Source organism: Coloeus monedula, assembly GCF_965178545.1.
Source record: "Coloeus monedula genome assembly, chromosome: Z".
Taxonomy (NCBI): domain Eukaryota; kingdom Metazoa; phylum Chordata; class Aves; order Passeriformes; family Corvidae; genus Coloeus; species Coloeus monedula.
In genome coordinates this window covers 72,503,932-72,530,425 of record NC_138822.1, presented here as the reverse complement: position 1 = coordinate 72,530,425, position 26,494 = coordinate 72,503,932, and the positions used below count along the sequence as shown (strand labels likewise).

The 26,494-nt window shown below is 43.3% G+C and overlaps 1 protein-coding gene and 1 pseudogene across 5 annotated transcripts in view; both read left to right on the top strand.

The window, feature by feature from the left end:
* The window catches only part of EGFLAM (EGF like, fibronectin type III and laminin G domains), a gene marked incomplete at its 5' end in the record, with an annotated part of 79,202 nt that overhangs the window by 29,312 nt on the left and 23,396 nt on the right, over positions 1-26,494 (top strand). For all 4 annotated transcript variants that reach the window (XM_082301948.1, XM_082301950.1, XM_082301947.1 and 1 more), the window contains 7 exons: positions 2,131-2,297; positions 15,697-15,812; positions 16,051-16,387; positions 19,339-19,439; positions 20,677-20,777; positions 21,849-21,993; positions 24,172-24,361. In XM_082301948.1, coding sequence (XP_082158074.1) covers positions 2,131-2,297; positions 15,697-15,812; positions 16,051-16,387; positions 19,339-19,439; positions 20,677-20,777; positions 21,849-21,993; positions 24,172-24,361 — 1,157 coding nt within the window. The remainder of the gene's footprint in view (positions 1-2,130; positions 2,298-15,696; positions 15,813-16,050; positions 16,388-19,338; positions 19,440-20,676; positions 20,778-21,848; positions 21,994-24,171; positions 24,362-26,494) is intronic.
* Positions 9,011-12,026, top strand: LOC309584825 (small ribosomal subunit protein eS6-like; annotated as a pseudogene). The gene is made up of 3 exons: positions 9,011-9,156; positions 11,029-11,319; positions 11,614-12,026. The product of its transcript is annotated as a small ribosomal subunit protein eS6-like (transcript).

The window sequence follows — 26,494 nt, the reverse complement described above, 5'->3', positions numbered from 1 at the left end:
AAATGTTCTGTTCTCATCTCAGGGAACATGGGCGCTGGCTGGCCCTGGATGCAGTCACCAGCTGAATTTGTGTTTCTTTCCCCATCTGTTTGCCATGTTTTCATCTCATACCGTTTAGTGCACACAGGGAGCGTTCTGGAGAAGTAGCAAAGGTCAAGTGATAAATCTTCCTCTTTCCCTCTCCTTCAGCTGCAGATCCTTATGTGTTTGCAGACATTTCCTTTATTACAGACTTCTGCAGAAGGAAGTGTTGGGAGAGACAGTCAGTGTATTTGAAGGCTAGCCTGCTGTTTGTGTTATCTCCTAAATATTTTTAGGGTGCAATGCCTCCTTTGGGTTCTTTCATCAAAGGCGTGTTGTTTCCACTTGGGTGGACACATCGTCAAGGTCTGTTGCAAAGAGGCAGCTTTTGAGTTAGCAGGAATTCCTTGGATGGGAATTAGAACCAAAAAAGGATGTGTACAGGAAAATTGAAAACACTACTAAGCAAGCCATTGGAAGGAAGCAATGTTAACAGCTTTCATTTGGAAAACACTATATATTTTCATTTTGGCCCAGGCATCAAAAGCTCAGAGGAGGGAAACAATGGAAGAGTAGCCAAAATAAATGCTCTCCTGTCTACCAGGAAATGGTGATGAAGGGTGACTTAAGATGGTCTATTTAGCTATCATTACATCTTGTGTGTTTGTCTGATTTTGTTTTTATTTTTAGCAAGACAATGAAATATTCATGTTCCGTGTGCCACTGTGCACTTGGGACAAGCAGCTGAGAACTGCTGCTTTGCCACTGCATTTGCCATGCTGGCACAAAGCAATGGAACCTCAGTGATCAATAAATCTTGTATTGACCACGAAAATAAAACATATATTAACTTCGGCATTTCCTTCCAGCTGAAAATAAACAAATACAAAATGCCTGCCTTGTGCTATAATTTTTAATTTGAAGACTGTTGGAGACATTTGCAGCTAGTCCTGTGTAAACACTGGTAGATTCAGGGTGCACTTGGAGGTTATTTCCTGTAATAAATATTGCAAGAACACTGGAATAATTTTCTCTGAAAGCCATTTCTGTCCTTATTTTACTTTCATAAACTTTAATTTTAGTATTTTGGGTGGCCTAGAGTGAATGTTTACATTTTTGTTTTGTTTGTATTTGTTTAGCTTCTTATTTTGTTCTCTCTTTGATAAGAAGAGGCCACTTTTAGAGAGAGTGGAAATGTTGCAGAAGCATCAGAATACTCTCTCAAAGTACTTGAAATCACCCACCCCTTTACAATGTGCCTGTATGTATGAACTTTAAACATTTGATACCAAACTGCCATGTGAATGGTTATACTGGTTTCAGCCGGATTATAATGGCACTTAGAGAAGCACTTGTTGGCAGCTGGCTTCCACTATGAATCAGGAGTTAATTAGGCATTGTCCAAAGGTAGCTACAGGAATGTGGTTACAAGACCCATGCACATAGGCCACACTCTCTGCATTATTGTTTTGTGGGTCTTGGGTTGTCTTTGTGTGTTTTTTTGGTGGCTTGCTTTGGGTTTTTTTGTTTCGGGTTGTTTTTTTTGTCTGTTTGTTTTTCTGAAGAGAAGACTTTGGATCTGTATTTCCTATGTTGAGTGGATTAACCTAATTACTTGGGAGATCAAATGATGGATTCTCATCTTGCTAATGCTTGTATACGTTTGAAGGGACTTACTGGCATTAGAACACCAGCTCTTAGAAATAAATCAGGATCTTTCCCTCTATTGCAAATTATTGCTTTATACAGCCATACAGGGAGGGAGTTGGGAACTACAGGTAATAGACCCTCACTTGAAAACTACTAACCCAAAACCCACAAAACAGATAAGCATAACTGGATTTGTCAGTCAGTCCTCTAAACAACCTCCTTGGCTTTATAACCAAAATCTGAGTATTGGGTTTGTATGATTGTACAGTTTTGATATCACAGGCTTCACAGCTTGGTAATTGTGGGTTGCACAGTCTGACCCTTTAAGAGTGAAGGGTTTCAGTGATTTAGTAGACTTCTGTCTCATTTATTAGTGTATTCCCTAGAAAAGTTTAAAGGCAGCTAATTTATAGAGCCAGCTTTAATTATTAAAGATGTGGTCTTTGTTTGATCCTCAAGGCCAGACCTTGACAGCAACTGGACGGTAATAAGAGAGCAGATCCAGATGGAGTCCATGGTTCTCAAAGGACTTCTCCCAAACACGAAGTATCAGTTTGCCGTCCGAGCAGCAAACTCCTTTGGATCCAGCCCTGCCAGTGCACCAAGTGATGTCATCCGCACATTCAGTGAGTACAACCACCTTCTTGTAATCAAAGCTAAACAAAAATGAAGTATATCTGTAAATAAAGTGTATCTGGGATAGCTGTGGAGGCCTGCTGGTGGAAAGAGTTGTTCTCCAGGAAGAGTCACCCCCATTCTCACACCTCTCAGTCCTGTCTGAGGAGTTTGCAGCAAGCACCCCGTGAAAGTCAAGCCACAAGCAAAGATTTGAAAAGACCCAGGCAGCATCACTTTCATGCCATTTCTCCACTCTGGAGGTCATTGCCAGGTATTTTTGGATGGCTACTTTCTGAATTTTGTGCTGGCTTCATGCAGATGAGTATGAGATGAGAAATGAGAAATGAGAAATGAGAAAGATGAGTATATTGTTCATTTTTTCTGTTCTTTGAAGCTGAACCTTATATATTACATATATAATATCAGCAACTCAGAAACACCAAATCAAACCTGTACAGTTTTCTGAGGAATAAGACTCTTAACTATTAAACACAGTCATGAAAATAGTGTAAATAAAGTGAAAATAGTGAAATAAATAAAGTGAAATAGTGAAAATAAAGAAGTAAGCACCCCTTTTTGATCAGAAGCTGCATAGCAAAAATACTAGGTGAACATGCTGACATACCAACTTGTTAACTATTATAATTACATTTGTGTAGCAATATAGACCATGCGCATTGCAGTAAGTGTTAGTCCAGTTGCTGCTGGGCTTCCTCAGGATGCAATCCTCTGCCAATGCTGGTGTCACTGTGGGGTGATTTTGGGGGGGCTGTTGCTCCTCATCACACCCAAAGTCACAGCTTGTATGTGAGAATCCCAACCAAGGCAACATAGAGTATGCTGGGAATCACACAAATCACATTTTCTAACAGCAAAAAACCAAATGTCACAAAGAGAAATGGAGAAAAGAGAGCCAAAGCCTAAACTGGGCTAAAGGAGCTATATCTTTACTGTTCCAAACTTTTTATATAGAAATGTGTATCAGTATTTTATGGGCCTTTTTTTTTTTTCTTTTCTCACTCCCTCAATTGCAAACCATCTCTAATTAACCAGTGAAAATGAGCAGCAAATATTCAGGTAGGACTGTGAGCTCTGCAATAAGATTTTACATGCTGCAGAAACATAACAACATGCTTAGTGATCCACCAATTTAACCTGATAAAGATTTATTTCTATACTGCCTCCCTGTTGTAGAATCCCTGTTTTCATTGACTTATATGGCAGTTTTCATTCTTTTTGTCCCTCTGTCCTAAATTCAGCCACCTGAACAGTTTGCATGTAGTTTGCTATGGCTGCTGAGCTCAAAAGTTTAACTTCTGAAGTAAATGTTTGTGAAAACCTCTTGCAGCGTACTCTGGAGTTCCTTGGCCTGTGGATCCTCCAGGGTCAGCTCCTGCTGCCTCAGGCACACGTGTGTGTTCCTTGGTATCTTGTTTATCTTTGGATGTTAGCAGCTGCATTCTTTGGTCGAAAACATAAAGTGTTTAGCTCTATTAATAAGGGTGGAATCATCTTCATGCTGTGCAGTACTCCAGGGAAGGCACTTTGTCTTTGGAAACTGCTTGTTCTGCAGAGGCCTGCCAAGATGTCTCTAAAACATGGGTTTCTGTCATTAGTGCTTGGAAACAAATTCACATCTGGTGTGTATAAGCACTGATTTCTGGAGAGGTTCATAAGGGATGGGAACTTGGTTCTCTGTGCCTGGATCAGATCTGAAAAGTCAATATATTTATGCATTTTGCACTGCTCTTTGAATGGGCTTAAAAAGTCTGTGCTGGACCAGGGTAGGCACATGCATGCTGCAGTGGCTGAGAGGTTGGTTTCCCTGCTCCAAGGGCCTGGCAATACTTGGCAGAGACCTTCATGACCAGGCAGAGCTCCTGCAGCCCAGGACCGTGTCATGTCTGTGATGTGCTCCAGTCCTGCTCCAGGGTACTTGTACTTGGAGCTACTTTGGCAAACTCTGGACTCTTTGGCAAATGCAAATGTTATTCTTTTGCCAGTGTGCTCTTTGAAAATAGGCTTAAAAACTACATATAGGCACTATACCTGAAACTACACATTGTGTTATCTTGCGGATACCTGTCGTCACAACCACATTTTTGCAGAGCAAGGAGTGTTGCTCAAGCGCACCAGGGATGAGTGCCTTTAGAAATAAATTATTTGGTTTTCTGAAGGCAGGAGTGTAGCTCAAATGATAGTCTAGCTGATAGCAGCTCTCACTTGTCTTTACTTGTGATGTCTGTGTAGGAGACTGACTTGATGTTAACCAGACACACAAATACATTACACATTAGTAGAAAAGCTAAACTTTTGTTGGGAGAAAATTGTTCTTCATTAAAGCTGTGCATAGCCTGAACATCTATTTTTCTCCAAAACATTAAAAACCTCTGAAGAATGATTTAAACCACTGACAGGTTTCACGGTACAGAAAAAAAGCCCCAAACGAAACACTAAACTCAAGGGCATCCAATTAAAACTCAGTCCTAATTCACATTATGTATCTGAAGGTACCCTCCTGCTTTTAGCAGCTAGAAAACCCAGTTCTTTGGCTCAGTTAATCACTCACTTCAATTGCTTAAGTGTAAGTGTTCAGCAGATTTGAGGTCCTCAAAGTTTTGTGGTTTTCAACAGTGACTACAGGAGAGCATGTGCCATTCATAAACACCTGACAGTCCCCTGGGGCTGTCTCAGGTATGGTGATGTATCTCAGGTGGTACCAGTTGCTTGACTCTCTCAAAGTGCCAGCAGATTACACTTTAGTCACCCTGTGTTTTTGAAAAGGTGTCAGACAGTTGGCATCTCTGAAACTGAAGCACCTTTATCCTTCAGAGTGCACATCATAAGAATTACGGCCTTCATTATTACCATGGTTCCTCCTCCCACTTAAGCAGTGAAACATGCTACAGGCCACAGATTTTTCATCCTATTTTCTGCCTGCCTATGTATTCTTCAGAATTCCTGAAATATCTTAGAAAGCTGGCAGAAGTTCATACAATGTCTGACTCCTTTGCATTACACTTAGCTCACATGGTGCTGGCACTAAGGTCCTTACTGTGTCTGGAATTCAAAAATTTGTAGTTTTACGCTTATATATGCTGGCTTTTTCATGCCTGACTTGAAATAAGTAGTGCTGTTCTGATGCTTATTTTAACTGATTAACGAATTCCCAACATTACCTCAAAAGCAGAGGGTCTTCAGGGTCCATGTTGGCTTGCAGAGAGTTCTTGTAGGCAGGCTGAGGCAGAGATGGGTCCATGCTACTCAGGGATGTTTTCTGTTGTGGTTTATCTCATTCTCACAGGTAATTCACTCATTTTGTTTTTAAAACGGGGGTTTTGCAGTACTCTTGACTGCATTGTTTCAGGTCAGCATAGGAAAACATTGTCTTTGTTTGCTTCACTAAAGGGATGCTGACAGTGTCACCTACTGTGACAGACCTCCCAAGGTAGAACATGTGGCTTTGATTATAAGCAGTTACCCCCTTACCTAGTAAAAAATGCATGCTTCGTTAATTGCTCCATTTTCAGGGAGGAAAGAGAGGGCAAGTTTCCCCAAGGGTTCTAATTTATTTGTGATTTGGTTTCATTAATTTTTTTCTAGAGGGAAATGATGCAATAAATCAATTTTTTTCTTGCCTTTCTTAATTACAGTTGCACGTTGTGGGTATTTCACTTACATGGCTGTTTGGGTTTTGCTGTATAAAATCTTTCAAAATGTCATGGACAATTCACTGGAAAATAAAAGATTGCACATACTCAGTTTAGAAACAACATAATAAACTGTCCCAAAGAATCAAACAAAAAAAAATGTCATCACCTGCATTGCTTCAATACCCTTCATCTTCTCGGGAAACAGATGGGGTTTGCACTGTGCCTGCAAGGTCACCAGCCTTGAGCTTTGCCAGACCAACAGAGGAAGTGTCTTCTGTTAAAAATACCCTCCTGCTTGTCTCCACAGCAAATGTGACAGAAGTGACTGCTTAAGCAGGGCACATCCCTTTCTGTGGTCCTGGCCGTCACTGCCAGGATCACAAAGAGCAGGGCATTGGCATAGGTGCTTAAATATTCTGCATGGAGCTTGCATGGGTCAGCTGAGGCTCAGGCACAGAAAAAGGGCAGTCTCTGGGGCCCAAACCTTGATTTAAATGGTGGTGATGTGTCCTGGAGATAGTAAATGGAGAAGGTTTTTCACAGAACTGTTCCCCACAGATCTCCAGAGACTTTACAAAAGCAGTGTTGGTAGTTGTAGGGACAGTGACAAAAGCAAGAGACAGGTCAATTGACATGCATCATCACACTGTGAGTCACTGAAAAGCATAAAAGTAATTTTTAAATACTCCTGTTGTATTTTGGGTTAAGACCTATGGGAGGTTCTGCATGAAGGCAGTAAGTCTGTTAACACTTCCATCCAATCTGCCTGTGTTGCAGTGCCCCCTGTTCTACCTCCTACACTCCCTCATGTCCCTTCATCAGTATGATGATGGCAACCTAATTAGCAAAAAAAAAAAAAAAAGTTCATGTGGCTTTATATTTGTTTTAAGAAAGATTTCTTTAGTATAACTTAATCCCTAATTATTTGGAAAGAGGCTGTCTAAAGTTCATGACCCCCTCAACTTTTTCAATTATTTATAAAACAGGATTATAGAACCTGGTAGAGGGTCTTAATCAGACTACTTCTCCTTGTACACTGGAGCACTGATTTAATTAAATATAGCCTGCTTATTATCTCTACAGTCATTGTTTTGGTGTTTGCAGAGTACCACTTTGCTTAATTGTCCCTGATTTACCACCCATTATGAGATGAGCTCTCCAGGAAAGCAACACAGAAAGCACTTAAGAGATGGGCTGATGTGGGGGTTTATCTACAAAAAGTCCTGTTAAATTCTCTGCATCCTGTTTTGTAGTTATATTGCATCATGTCACATGTGACTGTCATGTATTGTCCAGTAAGCAAAGGCCAAATGTAGGCAAGAACAAGGCAACTGAGAAGCCAGTGGGCTGATACCTCATGAGTCATATGTGTACTCACCTGTATAAATTCAGACATGGTCAGAAGTGAATGCATCTCATTGCTCCATTGCTCCTGAGTGCATTACATGCTACCAAAACTGCTCACAGATCAGCAAGTAGAGCAATGTAGCATGTGCTGGCTGAAATTCAGTTACAGTCAGGAAGGGGAAAAACTGGAGATCTGAAGACCTGTGGATATTAGGACACCTTCTGAAGTCACACTTATTCTGGTGACGCCAACCTTACATAGTGAATGTCTTTGAAGAAGGGCCTCAAAGCGGTCTTTCTACCAGACACAATAAGCTGTACCTTCTTTGCTTTCTCCAGGCTCTAAAATGTTACGAGTTCAGTAACGTGAAAGGAACCATTGTCCAGTTTAAAATAGTGGGTACATTTCGTCTCCCAACATCTTCTGTTGGGAAAGCATGGAACATTTTGATCTGCCAGATGAAAGAGGGACACCTGCTGTTTGGGGAACTGCCAGTCTCTCCTAAGATACCATGTCTCATTGCATGCTGGTGCTTATTAATGTATTTTTAGTGATAACCACTCCAATCAGGAGACTTACATTTCTGTAAAACTGGCATGGCATTAAAATCATATCCATATATGCAAGCAAATGTGTTTATCTAAATGTGAATTCGAGACCTAACATTCTCCTATGTATGAATATAAAGATACTTCATTTTCTGCATTGCTTCACTCCTGCCATCCTTATCAAACTTACATCCCATTAAGCCAATTGAAAGTTTGACTGGAAAAAAAAAAAGCATTTTGACTATAACAGATATTTATTTTGTAGCTTATGACTTCCAAGTTAGAAAATTGAGTGTGTGCGTCACAGCTTGTTTGGGTACACATTAGATTGTTTCCCCTGACACATGATTGTGATTTTTCCTTTCTTTATTCCCAAATTATCCTTATGGCTTCCATTGCTCTTAGGCAAATTTATACATTAAAAGAACTACATTAGTTCCAAAATACTTTCAGACACATAAAAGGCAGTAAGTAGTAGCGTTGGAAATGATACAACTTCTAATATTTTTAACTAACTTTAGTCAAGGGTTTTGTTCATCTTTGCCCAGGAGGAAGGGAATGGAAGTTTCTTTTCAAGAGACTCTGTTCCCTGGGCAGGGCCTGAGGAGCTTAACAACTCAATGGACTGGGAGCTGCCAGGGGATGCACAAGATATAAGTGACCACAATGAACGTCAATGCCCGATCATCCTCCCTGGTGTCTCAGAGACACCTAGTCCGGGAAAAGAGAATGAAGGATGAGGACCTAATTAGCATCGAAGGCAAAGGGATCAATAACCAATAGAAAACCAAATACTAAGAACTGCGTAACTTGGTACTAATGAACATTGAACCAATGGATTTCTCTGGGTTTTGACTGTATAAGTATGTGAAAAATCTAGTAAAGAGCCATGTGTGATGGAATGATTTTCTCTGCTCAACCCGGGCAATGCCCGGATGAAATGATTTCTCTTGCACATCCTGGCCAGTACAACATCCTGGCCAAAATAAAAAATGCCTTAATTCTCTAACACTAAAAAATGTTGTTGATGAGTTTTTGTTTTTTCAGCAGTTTTGGTGACAGTAGCACAGACCTGACGTAAAAGCAACAGTGTTCAGGGAGCTGAAAATTGCTGCAAATGCTGGGAGCTGAGTTAGTGCTGCCCTTTCCTGTGGCATCGAGGCGTGAGCAGGATGAAGCTGAACATCTCTTTCCCAGCCACTGGCTGCCAGAAGCTCACTGAAGTGGATGATGGGTGCAAGCTAAGAACATTCTATGAGAAACGAATGGCCACAGAGGTCCTGGCTGATTCCCTTGTTGAGGAGTGGAAGGGATATTGGTATAGTCATGCTGGATACTCTGAGTTTTGGCAAAGAGTTGCTTTGTGCGGAGATTATTGTTAGCTGCAATTTAAGGAGAGAAAGTTTTTTGTTAAAACTAATGTTCTGCAGCAATAAGGTCAAGGGCAGACCTGGATTGCTCTCCAAGTGAAGTTGCTGTACACTTGTAAAGTTTGTCTCTGAGAAAAAACTGGCAAAAACCGCAAGTCGCAACAGAGAGAATTGGAACTTTGGCAAAGGGGGAAAAGAAACCTCCTGGCCAGGTAGCACGTGGTCAGTCTAAGATGGCTGCCCACAGAGCACATGGTCAGTCTAAGATGGCCGTCCTAAAAGGGACAAAAACCATAATGGAGTCTGAAATGGCTACCCAAAAAGAGAAGCACATTTTTGCTGAGGAGCTGGTAAAGGTGCAAATTGCCTTGAAGGCTGAAACAATTGCTTGCCTCAGGGCTGAGGCAGGGCTGATGGCCCAAAAGCAACTAGCCCAGAACCTGAGAAACCTGTTACACCAGTTTGTGCAGAGCTTTAGAAAAGAAAATTGCCATCTTTAGGGGAAGCATGCATGCCAATTTGGGGGTGGTGCTGGGCCACCCTGAGCATTACCTCACCCCTGGAGAGGAGTTTGCACCAAATCCAGACTCCTCCCCACACCCTGAACTGTGCCCACTTGTAAAAGGTGAGGAGGTAAAGAGCTAGGCAGGACTCCCTGGTCATTGATGTCACCTCCCTTCACACTTTGGAGGAGGGGGATGACTCATTGGAGCCACCCCCTGATAATCAGCCTCAAGCCTGCTCTTTTTTAAAGCATTAGCATATGATGGAGTGGAGCTGATGGTGATGATACCACACCCTGCAGCAGAATTAACTAAGTTACAGAGGATAGAGACTTTTGAAAATTTTACTGATGTTGGGAAATGAAGTAAAGCTTTCTGAAGAAGAGCACATGGCAAAGAGCTGTGTCTTTTAACAAGAATGCATACTGTTGCATGAAAAGTTTGGATTTGTTGGGGAGGGGGAACTGATCCCTCTGCCCACTCTAACATGTGATAAAAATACTGGGAGCGTGGGGGAAGTGGTGAGCTTCCAAACAATGCCCCAGAAGGAGCTGATACCCCACTGGCTTTCTCCCAGATTATTGTTATTCATTCCAAAAGTTAAAGATCAGGACTGAGACAAAAAACTCTTGGAACCACCCCCAGAAGGTGAGGTGGGAGTGGGGGCCAAATTGGAATATTCTCAAAAGCTCACTGAAAATGCATGGAAATTAGTTTTAGCCTGGAAAAAAGGAGTCTCAGGGGAGACCTTATCACTGTCTACAACCACTGGAAAGAAGGTTTTAGGCAGCAGGGGATCAGTCTCTTTGCCCAGGCAATCAATGACAGAGCAAGAAGATACAGTCTTAAGCTGTGCCAGGGGAAGTTTAAGCTAAGCATTAGGAAGAAATTCTTCACAGAAAGGGTGATTGGGCATTGGAATCATCTGCCCAGGGAGGTGGTGGAGTCAACATCCCTAGAGGTGTTTAAAAATAAAGACAGGATGTGCCACTTAGTGCCATGGTTTAGTTGATAAGGTGGTGTTAGGTTGTAGATTGGACTTGATGATCTAAAAGGTCTTTTTTCCAACCTAGTTAATTCTGTGATTCAGTGAGCTGAAAATTGCTGTGAATGCTGGAAGCTGAGTTAGTGCTGCCCTTTCCAGCAGCATCAAGGCACAAGCAGGATGAAGCTGAATATGTCTTTCCCAGCCCCTGGCTGCCAGAAGCTCATTGAAGTGGACAATGGGTGCAAGCTAAGAACATCCTATGAGAAACGAATGGCCACAGAGGTCCTGGCTGATTCCCTTGTTGAGGAGTGGAAGGGATATGTTGTCAGGATCAGTGGTGGCAATGACAAAGGATTCTCCATGAAGGTGTCCTGCCTCACGGATGTGTCTGCCTTCTGCTTAGCAAGGGCCATTCCTGATATTGCCCCAGAAGAACTGGAGAGATAAAGTGCAAATCCATTCGCGGTTGCATCAGTGATGCAAACTTGAGTGTTCTGAACTTGGTCATAGTGAAAAAGGGTGAAAAGGGCATTGCTGGGCTGATGGACACAACCCTGTCATCTTGGCCCCAAGAGGACTGTTGCAGGAGGGGGCCCCGGGAGCAGGGGAATCCAGCCAGAGTCACAATACGAACACCGATACGATTTGAGCATCGTGCTCCCGTTTTACTATTTGGTTACACCAAGTTATACTTTTCCCCAAAGTTCATGCCCCTTTCCCATGAGAAAGCCTCTAAGCAGCGGGGGAGCTGACCAGTGTATACCTTTTCCCAAGGCTGTTCAAGGCCGCCGGCTAGCAGGTGCCTTGCAAGCCTGTTTTCAGCCTGAGGCCCCGTCAGGGGTACTTCTGCAACAGCCCTGGGATGCCCAAGCCCTCCTGGGGTATCCTATATTCCACAAGGAATCCCTCTACAGAGGACCTGCAGAAACTGCAAGCTGTTCAACCTGTCTAAGAAGGATGATGCTCGCCAGTACGTTGTGAGGAAGCCTGTGAACAAGAGGGGCAAGAAACCCAGAACCAAGGCTCCTAAGATCCAGTGACTAGGGACTCCTCGAGTGCTGCAGTGCAGGCATATTGCTCTGAAGAAGCAGAGCACTCAAAAGAGCCAAGGAGGAAGCAGCAGAATACAAAGCTCTTGGTCAAGAGAATGGAGGAAGCCAATGAGCAGCAATGCCAGGAGCAGATTGTGAACTGGTGCTGGCTTTCTTCGTTGAGAGCTTCTACATCTAAATCTAATAACCCTAACCCTAACCCAAATCTGAATCAAGGCAGAAGCAAGGACATTGTAGGTGATACTAAAAAGATATTGTATATGATATACCAATAAATCCCTTTTTTGGTGAACTTTAAAGAAAAAAAACACCAAAACCAAAATCAGAACAAAAATTAACAATTTCGACAAAATACACCCCTGGATCCTTCACCACAATTAAAACAAAAATTCCCCACAATCATTCTACTGTTTAACATTTACCAGTACTTGTTTTGCCCGTTACTTCTTCCAGTTAGTATCCTCATCTTAAAATCATCATGATTGCCTTCATTGTCTAATAAAAAGACTGGGTTAACCTGGCCAGATGCCCAGCCCCCACCAAGCTGCTCTCACTCCTCTCTGCAGCTGGACAAAGGGGAGGAATGGTTCATAGTTTGAGATAAGGACCAGGAGAGATCACTCACCAAATATCATCGTGGGCAAAACGGGATCAACTTAGAGATATGAAGGGAATTTTCTACTAACCAAATCAGAGCATGATAATGAGAAGTAACATAAGCCCTTAAAAACACCTTTCCCACCCTGTTCCCTCCTTCCCAGCTCTACCTGCTACCCCAGCAGTGCAAGGAGACAGGGAATGAGGGTTGTGGTCAGTTCATCACCCGGGGCTTCTCTCACAGCTGAGGGAGAGGAGTCATTCCCCTGCGGCACTGTGGGGTCCCTCCCACTGGAGACAGTTCTCCATGAATTTCTCCAGCATGGCTCCATCCCATGAGCAACAGCTCCCTGCGAACTGCTGCAATGTGAGTCCATCCCATGGGCACCAGTGCCCCTCACACTGCTGCAGCAGTGGGTCACTGTTCCCTGTGGTGCAGTCCTTCAAGGACAGGCTGCTCCAGCCTGGGAGCTGGGCCCTCTTTCCACGGGTCTCCCACAGGCTCCCCTCAGGCACTCACCTTCTCCAGGATGGGCTCATCCACAGGCTGCAAGTGGATCTCTGTGTCCCCATGAACCTCCCTGGGCTGCAGGGGCACAGCTGCCTCACCGTGTGCTGCACCAGGGGCTGAAGGGGAATCTGGCACCTGGAGCACCTTCTGCCCCTCCTCCTTCACTGACCTTGGTGTCTGCAGGGTTGTTCCTCTTGCATGTTCTCACCTACTCTTCTCTGGATGGAATTAAAACTGCCACAAACTTTGTTTTGACTTCTTCTTAAAAACATTCTCACAGAGGCGTTACCACTGTTTCCAATCAGCCCAGCCTTGGCCAGCAGCACGTCCATCTTTTGAGCCACCAGGGATTGGCTCTGCCAGACACGGTAGAAGCTTCTAGCAGCTTCTCACAGAAACCACCCCTGTAGCCCATCCTCCTACCAAAACCAGGCAAAGCAAAACCAATACAACTGCAAATCATATTTGTAATGCATATATTCGTGGTTTTACACGCTGAAACTTTTGTAGAATGGCATATCTTACAGAATCACTGTTACCGAAGAAGGGGATTCTAATGCAGCCATGGGTAGAAGATGCAGCTTGACTAGGTGATCGTTCCTTCCAACTGAATAATTACTCTACTCTACTCTACTCTACTCTACTCTACTCTACTCTACTCTACTCTGCTTTATTCTCCCTAGCTTCCAACCTGGAGTAAAATTATTCTGGATGGTGATTAACCAGAGTGACTATAAAAGTGAATACTAGGAGTAAGAGGTTTTGTTTATGTTTTGATAGTACCTATTGTTTTCAATATGGTGAAATTCATTCCAGTGGTTGCAGGACTGGGACCAGTTCATAAATGTGCAGTCTAATTCTCTAATCCTTTGCCTGTGCATTCACAGTCAGTAGCAGAAATAATCTGGATGTAGTTTGTCCTGTTTGCCTCATCTTGTTACCAGTCATAGTTATCTGCTTAGCTCATTTGGTAGAACTCAGGGCTGAATACTTCTGTTTAATGTACAGATAAAATGTATTATTTACAGATTGACTAGGTATACATGTTAGAGTGAAAAGGCTTATACACATTTTGTCCCAGTTCAGCATGCTTTCTTGGTTGCAAGTGTGTATGCCTCATTACCTCTATGCATTTGCCTCTAATTTTTCTGTGTGCTGATGTAATGTGCAAAGCCCATTGATAAGTAACCCCTGCAGAGGATGTGGAGTGCAGCCAGTTAGTCAGCCAGGGCACACATTCATCTCCAGTGCACATATGTTAGATTTCATAACTGTCTGCCAGGACTTCTGGGTTGCAATCACAGCAAAGGAGGAGAGAGTACAAAAAGATTTAGGTAAGTACACTCCTGCCTGTATCAGTTTAGTGAAACATTTTTGCTATATTGTCCACTGAGCTGGGAAATGGCTGATCCCAGTTAGACTGACTCAAACAGCCCAATAGCACTGTGCCCACACTGCTCCTTCTGAAAGTCTGCTGAGCCTCGTTAACTTCACTGACTTTATCGGATTGCTTAGTACTGGTAGTGAAGCTCTCACTACCATCAAGTGGCATTTTCTGACTCTCCTTTCTGCAGACAGTCACTGCCCAGCAAGACTTTGCATCTCTACATGTTGCAATGTAAAGGACCTGCTAACTGCCAGAAGATATGGACAGGTTATGGCTGCCAAAATACACAGGCAGCTGGGGTCAGCTTAGTAGAGAAACTCTGCAGGTTACCTATGCTGTTCTTAAGTCATGGCAAAATATTGCATGGAAAAGGCAGATACATGAATCTGTTGTTTTAATAGTTTAATGATATCTGTTCTTAGCCTTGCTGAAATGATGAGTAACTGCAATGATGTGGTTGCTTTTACTATATTTCTTCATGACCTGGTGAACTTTAATAGCTAAAAAGCACGGACCATTGTTTAGGCAGAATTTGCTATGTAAAGTGCAGAAAAGTACAGGTATTTTCTATGAAATAGAAATGAGGATCCCCTTAATGGAACAGTTTAAACTGTCCATTTCCAGCCCAGAGTCCTTCAAAGCACAGTTCAGTGCTCTGGGGAGTGGCAGAAGTTGATTATGTACGTGAAAAACATATGGTCATAGAATCATGGAATATCCTGGGTTGGAAGGGATCAACAAGGATCATTGAGTCCAGCTCCTGACCCTGCACAGGACAGCCCCAATACTCCCACCATGTGCCTTGTCTGAGTGCTTCCTGAACTCTGTCAGGCTGGTGCTGTGACCACTGCCCTGAGAAGCCTGTTCCAGTGCCCAACCACCCTCTGGGTGAAGATGTTTGTGCATGTTTCTTTTTTCAAGGTACTGAATTGGATTTTTAAAAATAGTCTAAGAATACATATAGGACGCTAATTTCAGGAACTTTGGAGTCAGAGGAGGTAGTTTAAGTCCTAAATAGAATGTATTCTAGCTGTGTGCATCTCTTTTGCTGTTCCTGTTTACATGGCTGCCAGTAAGGCAGATAAAACACTGTATTTCCAAAAGGGAAAAATTTGACCTAAAAACAATTAAGTCATTGAAATGTTGTCCATGCCAAAAAAGTTTGATACCTTTTTCCTGGAAAAATGATGAATACAAGTCAGTTTGCAGAAGGAGAACTGAGTTTTGCCTGCTTTATTTGTTTAATCACCTAGTAAGTGACTAAATGAAGGTCTTCACTTTAAGTGTGTTTTAAGTTGGACAACATCTGCCATCTCCACACTTGCATTGTCTGTTCAGGATGAACATTAGCATCACTTCAGACTTAAGTGTTGTGAATCAGGGTGGGTGGTAAAGTCTGAATTCTGTGTGCAAAATCTGTGAACTGAATATGCCAGTTATGTCTTTTCAGGCTCTGAGGAGTTAGGAAGTGGAAGCTATGGGCATCAGTACATCACAGACACAGTGACTGGTGATGGTGATGGATTTGATATTGATGATTCAGACTACGACATTTATATAGAAGAGGTAAATGTCAAGATTTCTCTTTGGCACTTCTGTTTTCTTTATAGTCTGGATGTTTTAAAGTGTCTGGTCCTGTCAGGAAGTTTAATATCTGATATTGTGTGCTCACATATAGTAATGTGGGCACTTCTTTTTCTTCATTGAGGGTGAGTTCGTTGCCTCAGATCTGTATCTTGAAAGGTATTAATTTCATTTCCCCATAGCATTTTAGATTTACTGAATTGGTGTTTCTTTGTTTCAGCTCAGACCACTTCCTGCTATTAAAGGAGGCAACAGAAAATTTCTGGTTGAAACTAAGGTCACACCAGGGTCTAGTTCCAGGCTCCTGTCACGGGTTCTCACCACCACTTCTGAACCCGCTACTTCCACTCCTACCACCACACGACCTTCAACCACAGCGAGGGCGACCACTGCGTGGGCAGCGAGGAGGGGCAGCATGTCCTCTGCTGCCCGCCTCTTTGACCTGTCCTGTGATGAGGCCGTGTGCTCTGCAGACAGCTTCTGCATCAACGACTATGACCGGGGCGGCTCACGCTGCCACTGCAACTTGGGCAAAGGAGGGGACATGTGTGAGGAAGGTAGGTTTCTGTGTGCCCACTGCTGCTGGCTGCTTTTTTGTCTGGGTCAAGGACAGAACCAACCAATGTGCACTTTGGGAATAGCCACCTGGATTTAGTGGATCTCTAAGGATAGGAGCAACTTCCAGCAGGAAGTCACAGCCCAGGCATCATCCCCTTTTCTTTTTTTTTCCTCAGTGAGGTGGGAAAATTTATTCTTTAATAAAGCTGAATGCAGAACCTGTGTAAAGATGCACAGGGGAGGTTAATCCTCCCTCCCTCACCTAAGAGTCAGGAGATGACAGAGCAGGTATGTTGTTAATCACCCAGGTGTGGCAGGATCCAATCATGGCACCCACAGCTGGAAGCTGAAGATATTCAACCCCTCTTTAACACTTGCCTTTTGGCAGCAGCTGAAGCCCAGAACCACCCCCATTTTCAGTGTGGTCCATCAGATGATGCCGGTCCCACAGCAGGGATGTGAGAGAGCTCCCATTGTAAAAATACCTCCAGAGGAGGCTTTTCACATGGTCCGCAGGTCTGCAGTGCAGCACTTACGTCAGGCAGGTTGGGGCAAGGGAGGAACAAAGTCTTATCCCCAGTTCAGAAAGCATGACCTGAAGGCTGGGCCAATGTGAGGAGGTGTGTTGGTCTCAGTCAGGACTTGCCATCCATCCCGTTGCCTTTTTCCAGGGCAGCTGAGCCATGGCAAGAGCTTGCTGAGATGACGGAGGCTGTCCTGCTTCTTCCCTTGCTGCCTTTCTGTTCGTTCCCTCTAGAGACCTAAACTCACCCTTTCACAAGGTTAACAGTGAAGAGATCACCTGGTGAGCCAGTCCAGCTCCCTCCCCAGGCCCTAAGCAGGTCACTTTTTTCCCCCTGAAGTAATTTTTCTTCTGGTTTGGTAATCAAGTGGTCAGATGGACTCTGGGGCTCATTCGAAGAAAACGTCCCATTTGTTGTGGTGGTCCAGCTCCACCACAACAAATGTGGTGGCTGTCCCTCCAGCTAAGAAAGAGCTGTGTTGTAACTGCTGGACTCTGTCTAGCAGGCTGCTGTGGCCTGAAAGCTCAGCGAGGGTTTCCTAGGGCCTTGTGATTAATCGCATCCCGGAGTCCATTTCGGACAGCCCCGCGATCGGGCTCCGGCAGCCAGCAGTGTTACAACGCAGTGGATGGTAAAGAAGGTAGAGAAGGGTCTCTCATGAGGGACTGAGATGACTTTAATCACATCTTGTCCCTGGGACGTTCTGATGGTAGAGAGACAGCGTGGTCTCGGTGCGGGATGGTTTTGTCAGGGGCCCAGGGGTGGTCCCTGGGCGGGGTTGGGGTACAAGAACAAATAGGGAGAAACTGAGGGAGTGGCCAAGGCTGGGGGGTGAACAGGGGGAGCATGTGAAATAGGAAAAGCAGTGGATTAACAGATCCCCACAGAGCTGATTGTCCGTCCCACTGCATGCTGATCTGATCTGCCAAGACCCTGCCATGCAGCAGAGCATCGGGAACCCATGTTTCTTCTACAGGGTCACGTTAGACCTCGTGTTGCACAGTGTCATGCCTCAGGGATACAGACACTGAAGGTGCTTTGTCTTCTCCAAACTGGAGTGCTGGAACAAAGAGAGCTCCTTCTGAAAACAATCTGTTGTGACTCAGCGACATGGAACAGCTGCAGATGTGATTTTAGGCCTTGATCAAGTGCAGAGAGTTGAGGATTTATTTGAACTGACATGGCCATATACAACTTGTAAAGCAGTCTGTTAACATCAGTCCAAACCCTTCATTTTTCACAGGGGAGTGTGTTATTCCAGACTAAGCATCATGTGCCAGTACTCCTTTGTACTGAATTTATCTTCAGTAGCCAATATTGTTAAATAATATATTAATCTGAATGGAAAGTCAGCAGCTGAATTGGCAGTTAACAGCTGCATGACACTGTTCTGAAGTCAGTCAGTTCTGCTTGTGATCAGGACATGAGTTAATTGTTCTCTGCTGAAGTTGCATTCAGGTTTATAGCACCAATCCCCTTCACCTCAGCTTAAGATGTATGCATTGCAAGCAAAAACACTGAGAGAACTCTATCCAGACTCAAAAACTGAGTGAGAAAAACACACTCAGTATTCAAATAGCAAAGAGGAATAGGACTCCTCATCCTTCCTTCCTCATTAGGCTTAAATCCACTGCAAAAACTGCGTCTGTCCTCAGTGCTCCTTAGGAAAATTAGCTGCAAAGGTAATTTTACAGCTGACAGTGGCTAGCAGTAGGACATCTCTGATTTTCTTTTTCTCTCAGGTTCAGGGTCTAACGTAAGACAGCAAAGAGTGAGGGTTTATAATGCCATTTGACAAGAGCAATAAGAAGAGCCACTGTTGCAGCCAGGGTTGGAAAGATGCCTGCGGGGACTCTCTTCTCCCCATCACTCCCTTTAGCTTCTGCCCTGAGCTGACTTTAGGGAAGTGCTGGAAGCTTCCGGGCTGTTATGAGACATCCAGTGATTCTCCAGATGCTGGATGCAGCTATGGAGCAGCAGTGACTAATGCTGCCTAGAGTCTGGCCATATTTCCCTATATTTTTGTAATCCTGCAGAACAGAAAATTACTTTGTCCTCTCTTTGTTAAATAAGTTCTTAAAAGAAGATAAATATAAAGTTGATGGGTTCTGTCTTCTATAACAAGGATGAAAACCTGGACAAATTTCCTGTGAACTCTCTGATTAAACTATTGGGCTTTACTTGGCCCTCAGTATCCTGTTTCTTTCCAAGTTCACCAGGTCCTTGGGAATAAAGGAATTAGCTGTAAGAAGTGGTGGAGGACAAGGCAATAGGTTAACTGATTGTTGACTGCTGCTGACTAATGGTTGTCTCTGGGGGTACTCTGCCTTTCATTGCCACTTGATGTTATCTAGTACTAAATGTGTATATTGATCTTTATATGGAAGAAAACTGCTAAATAACATGCTTCCCTCTTTGCTTTTCAGACATTAGTATCCAGTATCCTCAGTTCTCTGGCCACTCTTATATCACCTTTGAACCACTGAAAAAATCCTATCAGACATTTCAAATTACCCTTGAATTCAGGGTAAGTTTAAGCAATTCTCACATAGGCATTTTAAATTTTATTTACTTATTCTGATGCAGTGGACAACAGAACAATAACTTAGCTTCAGTATAACTTGTAGTGTAATTATGGTGAACCTGTGCGTAGCCTTCATCTGCAGAGATCTGTCTTAACCTTCAGTGAATGTAAATGAAGTTTGTAAGCAGCTGAAGTGTTTTCATCCATTATTGATAGGCACTGCATGAGAGAATCCCTGGGACTAGTAATAGTGGTATTGTGGACTAGCAGCAATGTACGCTGGCAAGGTTATTGTCACATGGATATGGTACAGGCTGCAGAACACCCAGAATTTTTGTGAATTAGAGTTTGGAAGCAGTATGCAATATTTTTGTGGACAAGAAACTATGATCCTGTCATACTGAGCAAAACACTGCCCTATATGTAGAGTTCCTTTCCCACCCTGCAGGATTTAAGTGGACATTGTTTTCCACCTCTGAAATTTGGGACATGGGCTATTAATATATTCAGGATACATACAACTTAAAATGCAGGTCTAAAGTGGGGGTACATCCCATGCTGGCTAGTGTTAGTGCTGTCTGTTCATTATGGGCCGAACATGTAGGGCTGCCTCTAGGGAGGGTGGCCAAACTCCTGGATGCACCCCAACTCCCATGTAAAGCAGACTCACCAGCCTCACAGTCTGGGAAGGAGACTGTCTTTGAAGCAGCAGCAGTGCGTTGCCTCAGTGGTGATCTTACCCTCCTCTGGCAATTTCATTTTAAAATGCAGGATGGCAGCAAAAAGCCACTGTGTCAGCTGCTGCGCACATATGGAGAAATGCTGCCAGCACAGATTGTTTGGCTTGAGAAGTGTCAGTCTCATGGAACAAGTGAAGTAGGGCGTATGTATTCATGTGCAGTGAGTCTGATGTGTCTGCACTTACTGGGCTTGCTAGGACAGTCTTGCTAGACTTTTCACTCAGGAGCCTCATATGGGACATGTCTGACAGTCCTTAATACTTCCAGGCTTTTTTTCAGGTCTGGTAGTATCATACTTTAAGAGATGGTCTTAAATTGTTTAACCATTAAAGCAGTGATTTTCTAGGTTTTTCAAATGCAGGATTCAAAACTGATCAAACATTTTCTGATTCTGCGAGTTAAAAACTCAATCTGAAAAATTATGAAAAGTCCCCCGCTGCTGCTTGCTTTTGTCTGCAATTGTGAGGCTTTGATTTTTCATGTTGGCACAATGATTGCAGGCTGAATCCGAAGATGGTTTGCTGCTGTACTGTGGAGAAAATGAACATGGTCGTGGTGATTTTATGTCACTGGCAATTATCCGACGTAGCCTTCAGTTCAGGTAAAACCTCCATCCTAAATCTGATGTAAAGAGAAGGGGCTATTTCTGCCTCCTGGGACCGCTATATGTGATGAATATCTCCAGTGTCTTTGACTTCTGCCCCATACAATGCACAAAATGGACAGTATAATTTTATTTAAGAGTTCTTTAATACTTTTTTCTCTCATCCTTTAGTCTGTGAACATGTGCTCTGTTGAGCTCTTTTGTTTAGACCTCAGTGTAAAGGCAAAATGATCCGTTTTCTTTAAGGCATTTGTCTGGGGCTCACAGCTATGTTGCCAGAAATGCCAGTGAGCCACTGTATTTGCCAAGCTGATGGTGTATTGATGGTATATTGAGTCAGTGTTTTTGCTTCACAGCAAAAGACTTGCAGATAATGTAGCAAAATAAGGGATATAATGCCAGCAAGGGGGCCAGGAACTTCACCTTATATACCTTGTTTAGATGAGACTTGCAGGTTTTTTTAAATGAAGATGGTGAGTGTTTCTTGCAGTCTGATAGATATGAAGCAAGTGAAAGAGTATTTCCAGGCTCTCCTTACTTGTGAGGGTGAGTCCTTTGAAAATGGGGAATAACGAAGTGGGTGATGTGCCTTCGATGTGTTTCTGTTCACCTGCACTGCATGACAATCAGGAAAAATGGCACATTTTGTGCACATTCAGCTCTCCTGGAGGTCTTCCTGTCAATCAGTGCTGAGTTTCATACAGACTAGTGGAGTTATTAATGTAGCACTTTCACCAGGGAGTTAGAAGAATTCCCAGGAGAAATTACTGTGATGTCAGGAACTCAGATTGTAATACCCTCCATCTGGAAACAGTTTCAGCTGTTGGCAAGCTTAGCAATGCACTTGGTATGGACAGAGAATGCAAAATCTTCTCCATGTTAGGAAGATAGATAATGAAGTTTGAAACTTGGAACAGATCATATGTTAGACCTGCTGTCTAATTTTCCTGTGCTGATATGCAGTGTGGAGCAGAGAGCGCAAAAAGAGTATTTGGAGTCTAAAACCAACTTTTGGTTATCTGGTTAATGTAAGATTGTCACCTTGCCCTCTCTATCTCATGCTCCTAGGTTCAACTGTGGCACTGGAGTTGGAGTCATAACGAGTGAAAACAAAATCAAGCTGGGGAACTGGCACAGTGTCACGTTGTTCAGAGATGGAGTGAATGGCTGGCTCAGGATGGACAACAATGCTCCAGTGACAGGAAAATCTCAGGTTGGTAATCCTGCCCCTGAGGCTCAATCTTGGGGTCTCTCAAGGTTATAGTGACCTTTTTTTTCTTGCCACCAGAAGTCTGATCAGATTTGAAAGGTGCAGTTTTATTTATTGGTGTTAGGACATTTTGTGATCATTGTACAGATTATTCTTCCAAATACGTAGTCTAGAAATCACAGAGATAAATAGCACAGGGCTGAATTCCATCACGGTTTCCCTGTTGTCCTCCATGTTTGCTCTGCTACTCTTCTGCTGCCCTATGCCAGTCTCAAATACAGGCTATTAGAAGTTTACTGGATTGTACAGCTGCTGCTGTCCCTGATTGCTTTATTTTTCAAGCCTCAGAGAGCTGCTCTGCTTCCTCAGACGCAAAAATCAGATGCATATGTGTATATGAGTATTTATTTATGTATAATATGCATATATCCACACAAGGTTTGTATACAGAGGTGTAATTACATGCATATTCTGTGTTACAGTATGGATACTGCAACATGCGTATCAATCAACGAGGCCTGTGGAAAAAGAATGTACATGGACAGATTCTTGATAGCTGTTTCAGAGATGTTTATTTCTCCAGCCGCGTGGCCGGAGCTCTGCCGAGGAACTGCGGCAATCACGGGACCCGAGGGTCCTTGCCCATGCAGGGGAACACAAAACAACCAGTGGGGAACGAGGCTGACCAGGGGCAGGGAAACCTCGTGTCTCCCCCCAGGGCCCCTCTCACAGGGCTACATGGCAGGGGGGAAGGGACCCCAACAATTCTGGACATAGATTTAAGCACAGTAATGGAGATAGACATTCTGTCCTGACTTTTGTTAACACCAGCAAGCTCATACAAGGCTGACAAGATAAAATATAATGGAGAAGGATGCCTTGACTTGCTCATCTGTTGCTGGGCCAGAAAACAAAATTAAGGCACTGGAAGAAAAGGCAGTTTCAAATTGTTTCAGATGTCTTTCCTTTGATGGCCGCTATTAGCATGCCATCCATAGCCCTGAAAGAAAGCAGCTTCAGACGTCTTATTATTTTCCCTTTTCATGTGCAGGCACCGAAGGGAAAAATTGCAGTGCATTGAGTTCTCATCAGCTGGAAATGACAGAGGAAAGAATTTCAGTGTATCATGTGTTGCTGTTACCAGTGCTATGAGGCCATGCAAAGGGCAGATGTGAATCAGGAGAGATGCGCACAGTTTCTGCAGTGCACTGTGTGAGTGAACACCTGCAGACTCAATAACCTCAGCTTATTTAGCATGGCAAAATACAGGCTATGGGGATAGAATTTATTGTTATAAACACTATGGGAACAGGGCAGGGGTGAAAAATCCAGAAAGCTTTTAGGCTAGAGGTCAGGGCTGTCAGAAGCACAGGTTGGTAAAAACTGGCCCTGAATAACTGAGAATTTTGAGTGTTTTCTTCTAAAGGTCCGTGACTTTTGAAAGAACTGCTGAGTAGGAGGCAAAAGTCATATTTTGAGCAATTTGTGGAAGGAATTTTGACTCAGTTGGCCACAGTAGCATGGAGTTTGATTCAGTGGTCCAAAAAGGTTGTGTTAGTTTTTCAAGTTTTTTGTTCTTTCCTGTGTACTGTAGCAATACTAGTAAACTTGTGTGTGTAGGTTTCTATAGGCTTGTTAAAGCCAAAAAATGAGATGGGCAGTAAATTTAGCAATGGCAAAGTGAGCAGAACACTACTGAAGTTGTGATTTTACTGGCTTTTGCCTTTTCTTTGTTTTTATCCTTTTTATTTTTTTTTTGTCATTTCGTTATTATTCAATGCTAAACACTTGCTGGGTTCTGTTCAAAAGACAGTATCTCATTGGTCTCTGTCCCTCAGGGCTTAGGGTTTAGAAGAGAAGCAATTTTTGGCAAAAGGAAACGAAGGAATTGCAGCAAAAGACAGACCACACTTTCTCCTCAAAACAGTGATTTTTAGTCTTTTTTATTGTGCTTTTAGTAGTTCATGTTATCATGATGGGATGCAGGTGAAAAAGGTTGATTTCAAATGGTGGACTGATTTGGGGGATGACTAATGGGAAGGAGTTACCAATGAACAACCCATATACACCCTGCCACGATTCTTCATGGAGGAAAGAAGTTGATTGTCAACTACTGTGGCTTAATGAGTTGTCCTGTGTTGTATCTGTTACACAGCATATTGCACTCTGCTCTCCCTTCAGGGCCAGTACAGCAAAATCACATTCCAGACTCCCTTCTACGTTGGCGGTGCTCCTGGCGTGTACTGGCTGGTCAGGGCCACCAGCACCAACCGCGGGTTCCAGGGCTGTGTCCAGTCACTGAGCATCAATGGAAAGATAATTGATATGAGACCCTGGCCATTAGGGAAAGCTCTCAGTGGTGCTGACGTGGGTAAGTGTAATGGTGTGGGATCTTTAATCCGTGACTAACCCAGAGTTACCTTTTATGCTGCTGGAACAAATTGAGCGATGGTCCAGGTTTAAGAGGTAGAAGGTGTGATCTCTATTTTTGGCCTGGTTTTCCTCTGTTCCTTTGCACATTGCTCTTGCTGGGTCTGTAGTAGAAAAGTTCACCACACTGCACAAATAAGCCCTTTGTGGACACACTTCCTGTGCACAGTAAATAGTAAACCCATTTTCATGAGCAAACAGTAAGATCTGTGTTGCAGATATCATTACAACTGTGCTGGTATTTCTGCCAGCATCTCTCAGGACACCTCTTCATGCCCCTGACTGACACAGTCATGTCATCAGAAATCAATTGTGTGTATGCTGAGCTTGCATTTGAAACAATATGGACCCAACTAAATGTGTTTTGCCTAAAGACATCATTGCACTTGTCCAAAGTAGTACATGAATCTCTCAGCCCCACAGCAGTCCTGTGGCTTTTACAGAGGGCTTTCTGTGTTACACCCAATCACTGATGAAGCATATAGGCTTTCCTGTATGCCATCCTTTGTTTTGCTATCCAGAGTCATGGTATGATTTAAAAATAGCTTGGAATAAATACTTCCATCAGCTTTATGAAGTGTTATTGTAATATTATTTTCTATTCTCAGAATAAAAGATGGAGAAGTAGGGAAGGTAATTAACTAGTCCTGTCTCATTTATTCATCTATTTCATCCATGTAATGGGCACTTGAAAAAAGGCAAGGCAACAAAATCCTTGCTTTAATGATCTCCCAGTCTAAATGGTTTAAGAATAAGAGTAAACCCAAGACAGAAGGCAAGTGGTAACAGTGAGAAATAGATTCTGTGTCGCTGGAATCTCCATGCCATGCCTCAGCCACAAAGTCATCTTTCTTCTCTTCTGTGGCTGTGCATTTGACATCCCAAGAAGGAAATGATGAGAAACTTCTTAAGAATTGCTCTGTATTCTCTAGATACCATGCCCAAACTTCTGTGCAATATTGGGGTAAAACAGACTGTCCCAAGAAACAGTTGCTGAAAAGAGTAAGATTTTGGAAGCAGAGTGTAATTTCATGATAGAGTGAGAATCTATGGAATTTAGACAGATGAAAGCCCTGCTGAACTTCTCTGAGCCCTAATCTCTATTGCCTTTTTGGATGCAGCTAGCTTCATTCCCATCCACGAATGCTCCACATACTACTGCATTAACAATCAACATCAATGAAAATAAATGCTGTGCTCTGCCATGTGTGACTCGAAACTGACTGATAAAGCCTTACTGTCCTTGTGTGACTGCACACATTTATATGAAACTGTACCAGAAGAGACTTGCAAACAATAGGTCATGTAGGTTTAACTTTAAAAAATTGCAAGTAAACTCTGCTAGGATTTAGGGATGACTTTTGCCAGTCAGTCTCTTGAAGCTTTTTTCTGTTGGCACAGTGTATAAATCAGGGGTGCTGTGTACATGGATCACAGAACTGAGGCTGGGGAGGAGAGGGGTCCTTCCCTCCCTGTGTTCTTTCTTCTGGCTACAGCAGAGGTCCCACTGGGCTGTGAGCTGAGGGACCAACAGTGGAGGCAGCAGCCATGGTTCGGAGTGGGCATGGCAGGACCCTGGACTCCTGCTGCAGTTTCCCTTCTTTTTCATCTGCCATTGCAGCCAAGCATATGCAGCTGTCACACCTGTGGTTTGCCTCTTCAGCAGAGTCACTTGTGCTGGCCCAAAGGCTGTGAAAAGTCACTGGGACACTGGGAGAGCAGCCTGTCCTTAAATACCAAGACTGTTCCAGTTCAAGCTGTTTCTCAAACCAGTGATCCTGTGACTGGTCCTGTGGCCGTTGTCTTCCTTGTTCTTTTCTGTTTCTCTGATCTGTTTGACTCTGATCTGTTTGAACATACTGCCAACATTGATTAGCACTGCAGCAGATGCAGCAAAGATGAGCATTGTCTTGGTTTTCTGTTTGTGTCTTCTCACTTGATGCACAGAGATCCTTGTTTACACACATGTCTTGGCTCTGTTTCCTTGCCTATAAAACACAGTTAGTGCTATTCTGTCAGTGTCATGATAATGGGTGAGTATATGAGGGATCTGAGCAACAAGATACCTGTCCTG